The sequence below is a fragment of the Eurytemora carolleeae genome, unplaced genomic scaffold, assembly GCF_000591075.1.
Source record: "Eurytemora carolleeae unplaced genomic scaffold, Eaff_2.0 scaffold193, whole genome shotgun sequence".
Taxonomy (NCBI): Eukaryota; Metazoa; Arthropoda; class Copepoda; order Calanoida; family Temoridae; genus Eurytemora; species Eurytemora carolleeae.
In genome coordinates, this window is record NW_019396638.1 from 204349 (window position 1) to 216679 (window position 12331).

General features: G+C 32.6%; 2 protein-coding genes across 3 annotated transcripts; both read left to right on the top strand.

The window, feature by feature from the left end:
* The first annotated feature begins 718 nt into the window (after nt 1–718).
* On the top strand, nt 719–9584 carry LOC111706712 (nicotinamide riboside kinase 1). Of its 2 annotated transcripts, XM_023479636.1 has the most exons (11): nt 719–1372; nt 1788–2074; nt 2286–2364; nt 3897–3997; nt 4357–4409; nt 4982–5060; nt 5527–5580; nt 7280–7366; nt 8492–8600; nt 8793–8871; nt 9027–9584. In XM_023479636.1, exons 5-11 carry the CDS (start codon nt 4394–4396, stop codon nt 9299–9301), a joined length of 699 nt encoding a protein of 232 aa, XP_023335404.1. In that variant the 5' UTR covers nt 719–1372; nt 1788–2074; nt 2286–2364; nt 3897–3997; nt 4357–4393; the 3' UTR covers nt 9302–9584. The 2 variants fall into 2 exon arrangements, with proteins under 2 accessions (XP_023335404.1, XP_023335405.1); XM_023479637.1 differs by lacking the exon at nt 2286–2364.
* Nucleotides 9577–12282, top strand: LOC111706714 (superoxide dismutase [Cu-Zn]). The gene is made up of 6 exons (XM_023479638.1): nt 9577–9649; nt 10347–10424; nt 10709–10852; nt 11649–11772; nt 11938–11988; nt 12205–12282. Exons 1-5 carry the CDS (start codon nt 9587–9589, stop codon nt 11985–11987), a joined length of 459 nt encoding a protein of 152 aa, XP_023335406.1. The 5' UTR covers nt 9577–9586; the 3' UTR covers nt 11988; nt 12205–12282.
* Nucleotides 12283–12331: the final 49 nt, after the last annotated feature.

The following is a 12331-nucleotide window of genomic DNA, read 5'->3' on the forward strand; positions in this document are numbered from 1 at the left end:
AGATTATTATGAAGGTGCACTTTTTGAATTTTTGAATTTTATATTTTGTTCTTAGTTTGTATGCGATTTTGTTCTTAGTTTGTATGTGATTTTGAATAATGAATCATATTATGGGGGAAAAGTGTTATTTAGTTAGTTGACGCATTTTTAGGAGAGAGTTCTACAAATTTTATAATTAAATTTAATTTTAGGAAAAAGTTATTTTATTTGGGTTAATAAACCCTAACTGTATTTAGAAAAGTTGTTTGGGATTATTAGGAAGTTGGGATTTATTGTTATTGTTGTTCAGTAAAAAGTTTTTAGTTGTTAAGGGTTAGGGAAGCAGTTTTTGAATTAAAAACTGTTGTTGTAATGAAAACGTTCGGTTTATGGATTTTCGGAGACAGTTGTTAGGGTGTATGAACGCGTAATGCATTTCAGTATAAAGTTGTTAATGTTTTTAAACTGCAAATTATTTCGGGGAAAGGGTTTTTTCGAGGGTTCTCGACTTTTCAAAAAAGAAAAGTTTTTGGTTCAAATACTTAGATCCTCGCCTCCCTTGAACCAGTGGGGTTATCAATACTTATTTTTGTTTAAAATCTTTTTTAAGGTGCACTTAAAATGTCTGTTTTTTAATTGTATTTTAGGAAAGTTTTTTGGATTATGATCATTTATTGTATTTTTGGGTAGAATTATTTGCGTTTTCAAACTGTGTGAAAATATTTTGGTTGGTTAATAAGTAATTCATTAACTTTATATTTTAGGAGAAGCTTGAGGAGTTCATCAAAGCGTTGAATACAGGAGCTGAGTAGAAATAACAATCAGTCAACTTTTGGTGGGAGAAATTTTAAGCAGAACCAGTAAATGACCATTGGAGCGCACCGAGTATAGTCTCTTTGCGAGCCCGGGCACAGGGAATGTCACCGTGCTTATACATAACCTTGTTCTAGTCCTAATCACAATTTGACTCTTTAGACCTTCTTAAATTAGTTTTTAGATTTCCAGGCTTTTGTTATTTATTTTAGGGGGGGGGGGGTACTTAACATTAACTTTCCATCTATTTGTCTCTAGTTTTGTGATACAGCTTATTTCGATAAATTGGTGTAGAGCTATATTTTTTTCTGCTCTAATTGAAAAAAGTAAAATGTTGTTTAAATATTTCTTATTCTAAACCAGGAACTATTTGCAGACAACATGTCAATTAGTTTATTAAAACGAGAACTAGAACTGGAACTGGATACAATGGATCAGAAGAAACTTAAAACTGACAAAAAAGACGCTAAAAAGAAAGATGCTAAAAAAGACGCTAAAAAGAAGAAAGGAACGTTTAAGTTTAATGACAAGGATTATAGCAAAGAAGACGACCACACATTGGAATCATTGAAAAGCATAGGTAAGCTCAACATCTGATTAGAAGAGCGCAACTGGTTTATTCTGTAATGGGGGGGGGGGGAGGAATTAAATAGTGTTGTTAACTTTATCGAATATTTATATTTTTAAACCCTACATTTTGGCCATGTTTTTCAAAATTCGGAGTAAGATTTCTTCTTGAAGGGTACATATCCCAAAATACGATAAGTTGAGCAGTTTTATTATCCACATTTTCGCAGAATTCTCTCAATTTCCCTCTTTGTCTCTGCTGCAAACATCTGAAATTCACTTTAATCTGGAACATATTTAACTTTAAATAAAGGTTTAAAGGATGCTTTTGCAAATTGGATAATGGATATGAACTCGGTAAATAAAGCGTCACTTGAAATTATGCCGGCATATCGTTAAATAATGATAGTAATTGTATTATTTTTTAGGACTTTTAGACATGTCTCCTGTGGTCAACTCAGAAAAAATCTTGAAGCACACCCGGAAAATGAAACGACAAGAAGAACCGGAAGTTGTTGATAAATCCACCGGAAGTTTGTTCTCCGACGAAGATTTTGAAGTTGTGAGCAAACTACATTTTGTTAATTCTAGAAGAGCGGTCATCTTGAAAGATTGAATTTTTAATTTGTTTAATTTTGAAATTATATATTTTTTCAGAGAGTAATGGTAACAGTGCTACGAGATAAATTTGCAATACTGAGCTTGGGAATTATAGGTATAATTTTACTTTAATCTACAATTTTTTATCATTCTCCCACTGCACACGATATTTTTTCAACCTATGATCTTGTTTTTTTTTTTTTTTACCGCGAATTTTATTTTGTGTGGAAATATTAAAGTTTTCAAAAAGTAGATATTTTTTATGATGAAACAGAATTTTGGTTTGAAGCTTTTCAAAGTTTTTAACTGAAAGCAAATTTTTTTAGGTTTATTTGTTTTTTACTTCACTCTTTGGATTATATGTGTTCCGTTTGTGGAGGAAAGTTATCTTCCACTTATTTCAAGGTAAACTACTGTGTTAATCTCGGCTCGGGATGAAAATTTATCTCCTTTTATTTTAATTCTTGTTCAAAATCCCGTTGTGGTCAATGGTCAATGGTCATGCCCTGCAGGCATATCTTTAATTACGGGATGGTCAAGCATTAATCCTTAGATTAAAAAGTACCCCCCCCCCATTGTTCAAGATAAGCCGTACTCACCACCAAACTTCAAGTTGACTATTAAGAGAGGCATTGCTGATTCACAACGATACTATTAGAACTTCATCTTATTGTCTTTATTCTAGCTTTAAATCTTTTAATTCCCTGTTGGGTCTGAAGCAGAAATGCGACACCACAATTAAATATAATTAATTTTCACATAAGAGATAAAGAATAGTTCACGAATTTTGATCAGAAAAAGCTTCTCATGAAACTATCTCTGAACTTATCAGAATCATGCAATAAGTATTTAAATTCGAAATTTTTAATTGCAAAATGACGTTTTATAGATTGAACAACTGAACATAATGGGCCATAAAGATAAGAAGTCTACGGGCGACAAAGAAAACTTTTTTTTTCAGATCATTCAAAAATTAAAACAACGTTTGCATTGTTTTAAAACCTGGTTTGGCATAATAGAATTTTGACAAATCATAATTAGGATTCAGTCTTGACTTTTTTCATTTTAAACTGATTTTTTGGCGCTACGACATCTGCTCTAATTCCATTTGCTCTATGGCCATTTGCTCTAGTTCAATTTGCTCTATTAACCATTTGCTCTAGAGCTCATAGATAACGACGTTTGCTCTATATGTCATCTGCTCTATACGTCAATTGATCTATGACATAACACGTCATTTGCTCTATAAACATTTTTATGACTGTGATGGTTTAATTGCCTTACTCAACATTTGCTCTATGAGTAAGCACGCCATTTGCTCTATAAACATATTTTTACAATTTTACATTTTACAATTCATCCTACAGTTTCATTTTTCCGCCAACTTCCTGGAGATTTTATTTTATTATTATGAAGGTTTTAACCACGGCAGAACAATTCTGCCTTCTATATTTAAGACATCTCCAGTACTGATAGACACCCTGTTTCTTTAGAGTAGAATAAATGTAGTTTTCACCACATATTAGGTTTTTTTACCCCTCTTATTATTGAGTAGTCTCTCTGTCATGATGAACTTTGAAGAACTGATTAAAACTGCAATTTGCGAATTTTCCCCAAAAAAATTCCCGTATTTCATAGTCAAGTTACGCTCAGGAACTCCAATAAAAGCTAATTTATAGTGTATTTTTAGGTTATAGAGCAAATGACGTGTTTAGTCATAGAGCAAATGAGGTATAGAGCAGATTGAATATAGAGAAAATGACGTATAGAGCAAATGACGTATAGAGCAAATGACTTGATAGATCTAATGGAGCTAGAGCAAATGGCCATAGAGCAAATGGAAATAGAGAAGATGTCGTGGCGCCGATTTTTTACATTATTTAGAGTTATAATTGTTAAATTGAATGAAAATGTGAAGAACAGTTTTTTTGTTGTAGATTTTTCCCATCGGTCGAGGTTGGTTTATGTGTTCCTGCTGTACTGGGGAGCTGTACATTTCTCTTCCTGTACACAAGAGCGTACTTTCTTGTACTTCAAGGTACATGAAACCTTAAATACAAGGTGTACATTTATATTGTACACTAAGCATACTTTTAAGTAATGCTATGTAGTCGTCTTTCTTTCCTCTTTTAATCAATGTCGCTTAAATGATTTCAATATACCGGGTGTCCCACGAAACATGACAGTTGGTAAATAGTTTAGAATGTCTTTTTCCATAATTTGTTAAGTTGTTTGATACCAAAGATCAATAAAAATTTTATATGGAAGTCATTTTAAACTAAAATTGATTTCAAAGAAAAATATGTCATGTTTCGTGGGACACCCTGTATCTGTTAAATAATGATTTAGTTTTTTTGCGAAAATTATTTATTGATGTTTCAATTTCTTAATTTTTAGACCGAGCCCTAGATGAAGTGAAACTAGTTAAAAAGTCATGATGAAAATGATAGGTGAACATTTTATAAGTGTTTAAAATAATTTAATAGATGCTTTAAGTAGGACTGTAATTTGAAGGTCGCTCGATATTACGTGTTAAGTCCCGTACAATCAAAATTTAGTGGCAGGCAACAAAAGCAGATTTTTTACAAATGAGATGAGTATGTTTAAACTCATATTTCTTACTGTGACTCATTAGGACAGCACAGAACTAGTTTTACTTGGTTAATATTGATAGTCGAGGCTTAGTCAGCCACCGAGCCTTATTAAGCCTTGTCCTTGTTTACAATCAGTTTTATTCTTTGCTAAAAATAAAAAAACTAGTTAATTAACTTAACAAATGGACTTCTATGCATCATATTGATATATTGACTTTAGAATAGCCTTTCTTATTGTTTTTTCCTCTACAGTATTGTTTTCACTGCAAGAAATTTCATTACTCAAGGTTCTTTTGAAATGTTAAATGTATTTATTTGTGCTCTTCAATAAGTCTTAAAGAGGGAGGGATGCTCCATGTATGATGTAACTGCACGGTTTTAGAAAATAAAGGTTAAGTTTATGACCTTTTATTATTTTAATGTTTAAGTGGTCGGTCTTAGTGGCGCCTCGTGTACAGGGAAGACGACAATTGGAAACATCCTTCAGCGTATTTTCACAAACTCGAGGTAGTGAACAAAATCTTAATTTTCTTGAATAAAGATTGACTTATTTAGGATTTTTATGTCAATTTATAAGATAAAAAAAAAACAATTCCTTTTTAAAAGGAATTGTAAGCGTAATTTTCAAGAGACTATTATTTATTCTTATTTAATGCCCTTCTTCCTAGGTTTAAAAGATTTTAATTCTGTTAAAAAATATATTTTTTCTGGCAGCATAAATGCGCATGTCCCTTTTTTAGAGAAATTACAATTGTCAACAATCATAACTCAAAACCGTAAACATTGATATCCAATTCATGCTTGATCAAACAAAGCTTTAAAATCGTGAATCGTGAGTAGCTATCATTGGAGGGTTCTCTTGAAATTACGCTTGAAGACCAAGTTAAATCATTGTTTTTGAGCCCTAAACTTGTAATTTTGAAGCAATGGGAATCCTACATGCAGTAGTCATTTTATTTTTTCTGTTTTTTAGGGTTTTCAATCAAGATGTTTATTACTGGCCAACTGAGAGTAAACATCACTACAAGTAAGGCATTTTTACTCTAAATTGAACCCAAATGCAACCCTTAACCAGGTTTAATTTGCGGAGCTGAATTTATAGTTCGAGTTAACAGAAATCTCATAAGACAGATCAAGTAATTTTTTGGTCGACAATCTTAGGATTTGTGGTATCAAGGATTTCTTTATAATTTTTTTCGTTCAATTGGTGAAATTGAATGATTTTTGGGGAAACTAATGCTTTTTTTGGGAAAAGTATTTAAGATGTCCAATTTTTATGTCCCCCCCTCAATTTATTAAAACTTCTTTCAATTAAACAACTCAGTTCTGATCCGATGCCTCTAAAATTCCTAGTATCGCTTAACTATTGACATTAACCCTATTTCATCCAAGGGACCCCCCCTAACGTTTCTTGTAGACAACTTTAAAAGTGTTTATCTGGTGCTGTTCACAGACTAAATCTATATTTAGACCTACTTCCGGTTACATATTATAGCTCTTAAGAAAGCTTTGAACAAAATAAGGTTGATTGCACAATTTTTGCGAAGAAATTTTGCATAGATTTTTGCAGAGATTCCTTTAAAGGGAATTTGCTCATTTTCAGTTTTCCTTGTATACATATTTAGTGTTTGTAAATTTTGCTAATACTTTTGCACATTTGAATTCGCCTTGTCTAAAATGTATAATTTATCATATTTGGCGTACTTTTTGTTTTTTCACATCTTCTGTTTAATAACTTGATGTTACAATTGCAGTAAGTCCTCAATTGGTAATCACCGCCACCTAAACGTGTTTTGCGGCATGCGCGTTCCTCTAGGTATTCAGAAATAAAAATTTATTTTTAAACCGTTTATTTCTTAGAAATAAGATCATATTGACCTCTGTTAAGTGTTAATGGCCCTATGCTGTACAATATTGTTAAAGCTTTCTTTATTGCCCCTTATTTTAGAAAATAAATCGGAAATAAGTACGCCACATGAAGCGCTAAGAAAAATTACGAATCTTAGATCCAATTCGCCAATTTAATGACTGCATTTCATGGTTGGAGTTTAAATCCTATGAGGTCGGACTGCCTGTTATCTAAAAAAATATCTCACCGACTAAAGTATTATCAATCTCCATTTAGACGATATTTAAAAAAAAACTTTTCAATTCTTAGATTTTTGTGTTCGCCTAGTCGAGTTCAACATCTACAACAGAACTAATTACATGCATAGAAAGAAGAAAAATTTTTTTAAAAAATCGGTCTCATCGTGGCCACTAGTGAAAATAAAGTATTGATTTCACTTATTATTTTTAGCGCTTCATTCATTGCTAATTGAGGAGCGCGCCGGCGCAAAGGTTCAAAAACTTAATTTAATTTCTTGCGGTTCATGTGGCAAATTTGTACATTTATTTTCGAAACTAAGGAACAATAAATAAGCTAATTAAGAATTTTGTACACCAAAGTGTGCAGTTAACAGAGGTCTATATTGGCATTATTTCTTAGCAATAAGCGATTTAATATGTTACCCTTTTTTTTGCTGATTACCAAATAAGGTGGTGGAGATTACCAATTGAGGACTTCTGCACTTCCCCTCCCCTTGTCCTAGGGAACCCTCACCCCCCTCACCATTTGGGAAAGAATCAAAAGGACACGTCTCCCTGGTCATAAAGCCCTGCGTACACTTTAACCTTCTATAATTTAATGTATACTGTAACCTTTGTATTCAAGTATTTGTACTCAGGGATCCGGAAACCGGTTTCATTAATTGGGAACTTATCTCTGCATTCGATATGAATTCACTAGTTGCAGATCTTACTGACGAAACAAGGTAAAAATCCTTAAAAATATTAATATATCTCGGGTCTTCCTTAGAGAACGATTTTTGTGGGTTTTACGGTTTTTAAGATGTATACGAATGTTCATTGGGGCCAGATCATTAAATCTGTCATCGTTCATGCTGGCTTTTTGTTAAAGCATATTAAAGTATCTGCTGGAAAACAAGTTACTTTTAGGTTAGTCTCCAGAAAAGGGGGGTCAAAAGATACTCTTGACCTCCCCTGGATCTGCGCCTGACTATACCCCTTTACTTCTCTTGTAGCCTGCAAAAGTTCTGTCAGGCCGATAGAATCCTTATTTTATCTTGACATTCTTCTATCATACTATGCAATGTCTTCTTAGGTCGTCAGTTTTCTTTACCCTTAAATGTCATTTTTTGTAATGCCTATAAGAAGTAACATGTCATTCATTTAAATGGATTTTTTTTGACAGAACATAGATAAAGTAGACTGACTAGTGACTTTCTATAAACTAGCAAGGAGAAAATAGTGAGAATTTCAAAAATATTAATTATTTTTTTTTATCTTAATATTGATATTCGCCATTCTTTCTTTCCTTTCTGCAGGGGGGGGGGGGCCCGAAGGCCCCCACCTTCTAGTTACGCTTCTGAATTCTTTGAGTTAAAATACACGTTTACAAACTTTACGATCGTATTCAAAGAGAAGCTGTCAATACATCTTTTCTTTGTTTCCATTTTATCTGTATCCTGTTAAAAGCATCAAAATTGCAATAGACAGTACTCTTCACTGTATTGGTATATACGACGACGACTTTAGTGGTTTTGTTTTCAATAATAATATTTTATAATAATCATAATGTCATATTACTGATATTAATCTTTAAGGGACTGTAGACTTAATTTAAAGTGGCCACATATTTATGCAGTGGCATTACCAATTCTGTCGAGATGGTTTTTTTCCTATCTTAGAATTAATATTTGGATTCGTGTTACAGCGACAATAAAGGAAATTGTTTACGATAGTAAATGAATCCTCATTTTTACTCAAACAGAAGTTAAAAGGGTACTGATATGAGTGTCTATCGAAAAAGCCACCTCGTCACATCTTCAAACACTTATATTTTACTTAAAAATCTTTCAAAATTATATTCTTTTTAGTTTTATAGAGAAAACGAACCAATTTAATCAGTCGGATGAAAAATCGAGTTCCTTCAAAACCCAGCATAAACTATTTCCGAATTACTGGTCTAAAGAAGAGTTGTTTCAGGTAAGGTTTTCTTTAGAAAATTCCAACCATTTTTTTCTGTAGAAGAAAGTAAGTCCTAAAAATGTTAACTTGAATTCCCATGAATTCTTTTAAGATATTTTGGTATCCGCCCAAAAATTCTAATTCTTGTATCTTTTTCATCGAATGCTGGGTTGTCCGATAATGATAATAATAATAATATTTTAAATTTAGGATCCTGGATCTGTTCATCCCCTTGTCACTCCAGGGAACTTTGATGGGATTAAACTGGTTCTTGTCGAGGGTATTCTAGGTACAAATAAATATGTAAATGTTAATACTATTACACCATCCTAGTATTTATAGTATTTTTTTATAATATATTTCTAACTTTTAAACGATATCTAATTGTTTTAAGAATAATAACTTTAATGGTTTTTTCCCTCTGGAATATAAGTATGTTTTCAGTGCTCAATGATCCCCGGGTGGCTGATCTCTGTGATTATCAGATCTTCATTGAACTGGATCGAGAAACCTGCTGGGACCGACGTCGGCACCGAACCTACGATCCTGAGGATCAAATCGGATATTTCGATGCCGTTATGTGGCTCTGGTATCTCAAGAATCTAGAAGACCTAAAATCGGCCGGCCGGCCTATTTTTTATCTTGATGGAAAAGATACCATTCAAGAAAATACCTGCCATGTTCTAAATCATATATTCAAGAATTCACATTTTAAATAGTAATTTTGTCACATCGCAATTCATTAAATGTCGGAGGCTGTGATTAAAATATTTCGAAACTTTTTTGTTGAAGTCGCAAGGATGCCTAATTGTATCTGTTTGCATATTATTCTATAAATTTACATTCAGTTCACGTGAAGTGTAGCACCGTATTTGTAACACGTGTTGTACCGTTGTTGTAACTCATACAGGATCATATCTTTGTAACACGTGCAGTATCGTAACTGTGTGCTACCATAGTTTCGTACTCGGTAAAGTATAATAACTTAATATATTTCAGAAATCATGGTTAAGGCAGTGTGTGTGCTCAAGGGGGAGGTTGTCAACGGAACCGTTCACTTTGAACAGGTTTCAACCTTTTTAAAGGATAAATATTCCGTCAGTGTCGAATTAACCAATTTGAACTGCCTACCGCCGTTTTTAAATTTGAATAATCTGTTACTGAATCGGTGCTTCAAATTTTAATCGGCAGTAGGTAGTTTAGTGAAGTAGCTCAAATTCATTGAACAATTTCCGTAAACATTCTTTTTCTTATCAAATGTCATATGTGTTTGCAGGGTTACCTTCAAAGGATCAGAGACGATTGTAAGGATTTTTTTTCAGCCATTACATGTTTGCATTTAAACGTATTTCATTCTTTGAGAAATCATTTAGTTATTCATTATTAACTATATTTTAAGTTAAGTTCAACCGTTAAATTTTGAGTTTCAGATCGTTTAAAGTCTCGCCTGTTGATGGTAACCCTGTAAAAAGATTTGATTTGATTTTGGTACATTCAATGAAACATTTGGACTAGAAGCGATTTACTCCTGGTTTAAAGTCGTAGTGCGTTTTTTAATTACCCCCTCATGCTTTTCCCCCTTGTAAAAAAGGATTCAACTACTGTTAAAACTTCCAGTTCAAAATAAAGCATAACATTATTTTGTAGAATTTTCTTCATAAATATGGTGTAGGGCTTAATAATTTCTCGGAAGTATGCATTATTAACGTGAACGGATGAAAAACTCGGTATTTTCAATCTTGTCATTAAATTATATATTTAAAGGAGGGAGATGGCCCTGTTACTCTGTCCGGAGAGTTGACTGGTCTCTCTGATGGTCTTCATGGATTCCATGTTCATCAGGTATTTTTTTTCCTGTTCGTCCATAGTTTATGGTATTACTACAAAGACGATAAATAAAAGCATGGCTATTAGAGAGACGGGGCTTCCCGCAGTAAATTGATTGTGTAATATTTACCATTTTTAAGATTTAATATGTTGAAACTTGTTCGCTTATGTCATTTATCATTTTCAGTCTTTTAAGAATGTGCTTAGTCGACCGCTTTTTATCTTTAAACTTGAAAGAAGACTTCATTATGTTAACTTACTACTCAATTTCAATTTATTTATCTTGAAATTTTGTTTAGTTTGGAGACAACACTAACGGATGTATGTCTGCTGGTCCTCACTTTAACGTTGATGGTTCCGAGCACGGAGCTCCAACTGATGCCAAGGGAGCCCGTCATGCTGGAGATCTGGGGAACGTTACTGCAGAGGGAGGTGTAGCTAAGGTATATCTAGCAAAGATAAATGCATACTAAGTTTACTTTTAAAAATTAATTGTTTTCAATTGAAAGAGGACTCGAGGTTTAATATTGAGTAGTCAATTGAACATGAGAAACATTAATTGTAAAATGTACACTCGTACACAGGCCTTAAAGATACTGGTTACACTTCTTGCTCTTCAAAAACATATGATTGCATAAATGAAGTTGTCCAATTCCACAGTTGAAATGGTCCCACTGTACAGATTTTTAGGAGAAATAAGCAAACAGGCTAAATATTGTTTATTAATTAAGTACGCTGTAAACGTTACCAAAAATTTAGGGTTCCTGTTGGTTCCTGCATTACTATAAAACTACTGATTAAATTATCTCTGTAAAGTAGATCATTTGATGACTATATCATTTGATTAGGAGATAATTTGATCAGTGGATCATTTGATCAGTGGATCATTTGATGATTAGATCATTTGATGATTAGATCATTTGATGATTTAATCATTTGATTATTAAATCATTTGATGATTAAATCATTTGATGATTAAATCATTTGATGATTAGATCACTTGATGATTAGATCATTTGATGATTAGATCATTTGATGATTAGATCATTTGATGATTAGATCATTTGATGATTAGATCATTTGATGATTAGAACATTTGATGATTAGATCATTTGATTTGATCATTTGATGATTAGATCGTTTGATGATTAGATCGTTTGATAGAGATAATTTTATCAGTGGATTATTTGGTCCGTGGATCATTTATCATGAGATCGTTTGACTAACTATCGATCCTAGGTTGAGATCAGTGACGCTATGATCAGCCTGAGCGGTGAGAACTCAATCATTGGGCGCACCATGGTCATTCATGCTGATGAAGATGACCTTGGTCAGGGTGGTCACGAGCTCAGCAAGAGCACCGGTAAGCAAATAAATAAAAGTGTTCTTATCATCTTGTTTTCCTTAAGATTTTTATTTCATTTTAATAAAATGTCGTATCTTTTTTAATTAACTTTTGATGGGAAATTGTTAATTGATGGATTTGCTGAATTGTTTCATGTAATTTTTACGTTTTCTATTTGTCTAGGAAATGCCGGAGCTCGTGCTGCCTGTGGCGTGATCGGTATCGCCAAGTAAGGTTAGCAATTTTTTTTTAAATTTTGACATTTAAGTAGAATTTTATTTAAGCTGTCACATCATTAACCTCTTAACGTTAAAGTATTTTAAATGGGGTAATTACTTGGATTTAATGAATAGCTATAAGAAGTTATACCTAGATAGTTACTAATTCTTTAAAATAATTGTTTGTATAAATTTGTTTGCAAATCTAAGTTCAACAACACTTTATTTTTAGGCGACAAGACAGTAAGCTGTAGTGGACCTCAATATGTAAACCTAGATGTGATCCCTGTGTTTGATTTGATTAAATATTTAAAAAAATATCCATGAATTCTAAAAAAAAATGCACTTATTTATAATTG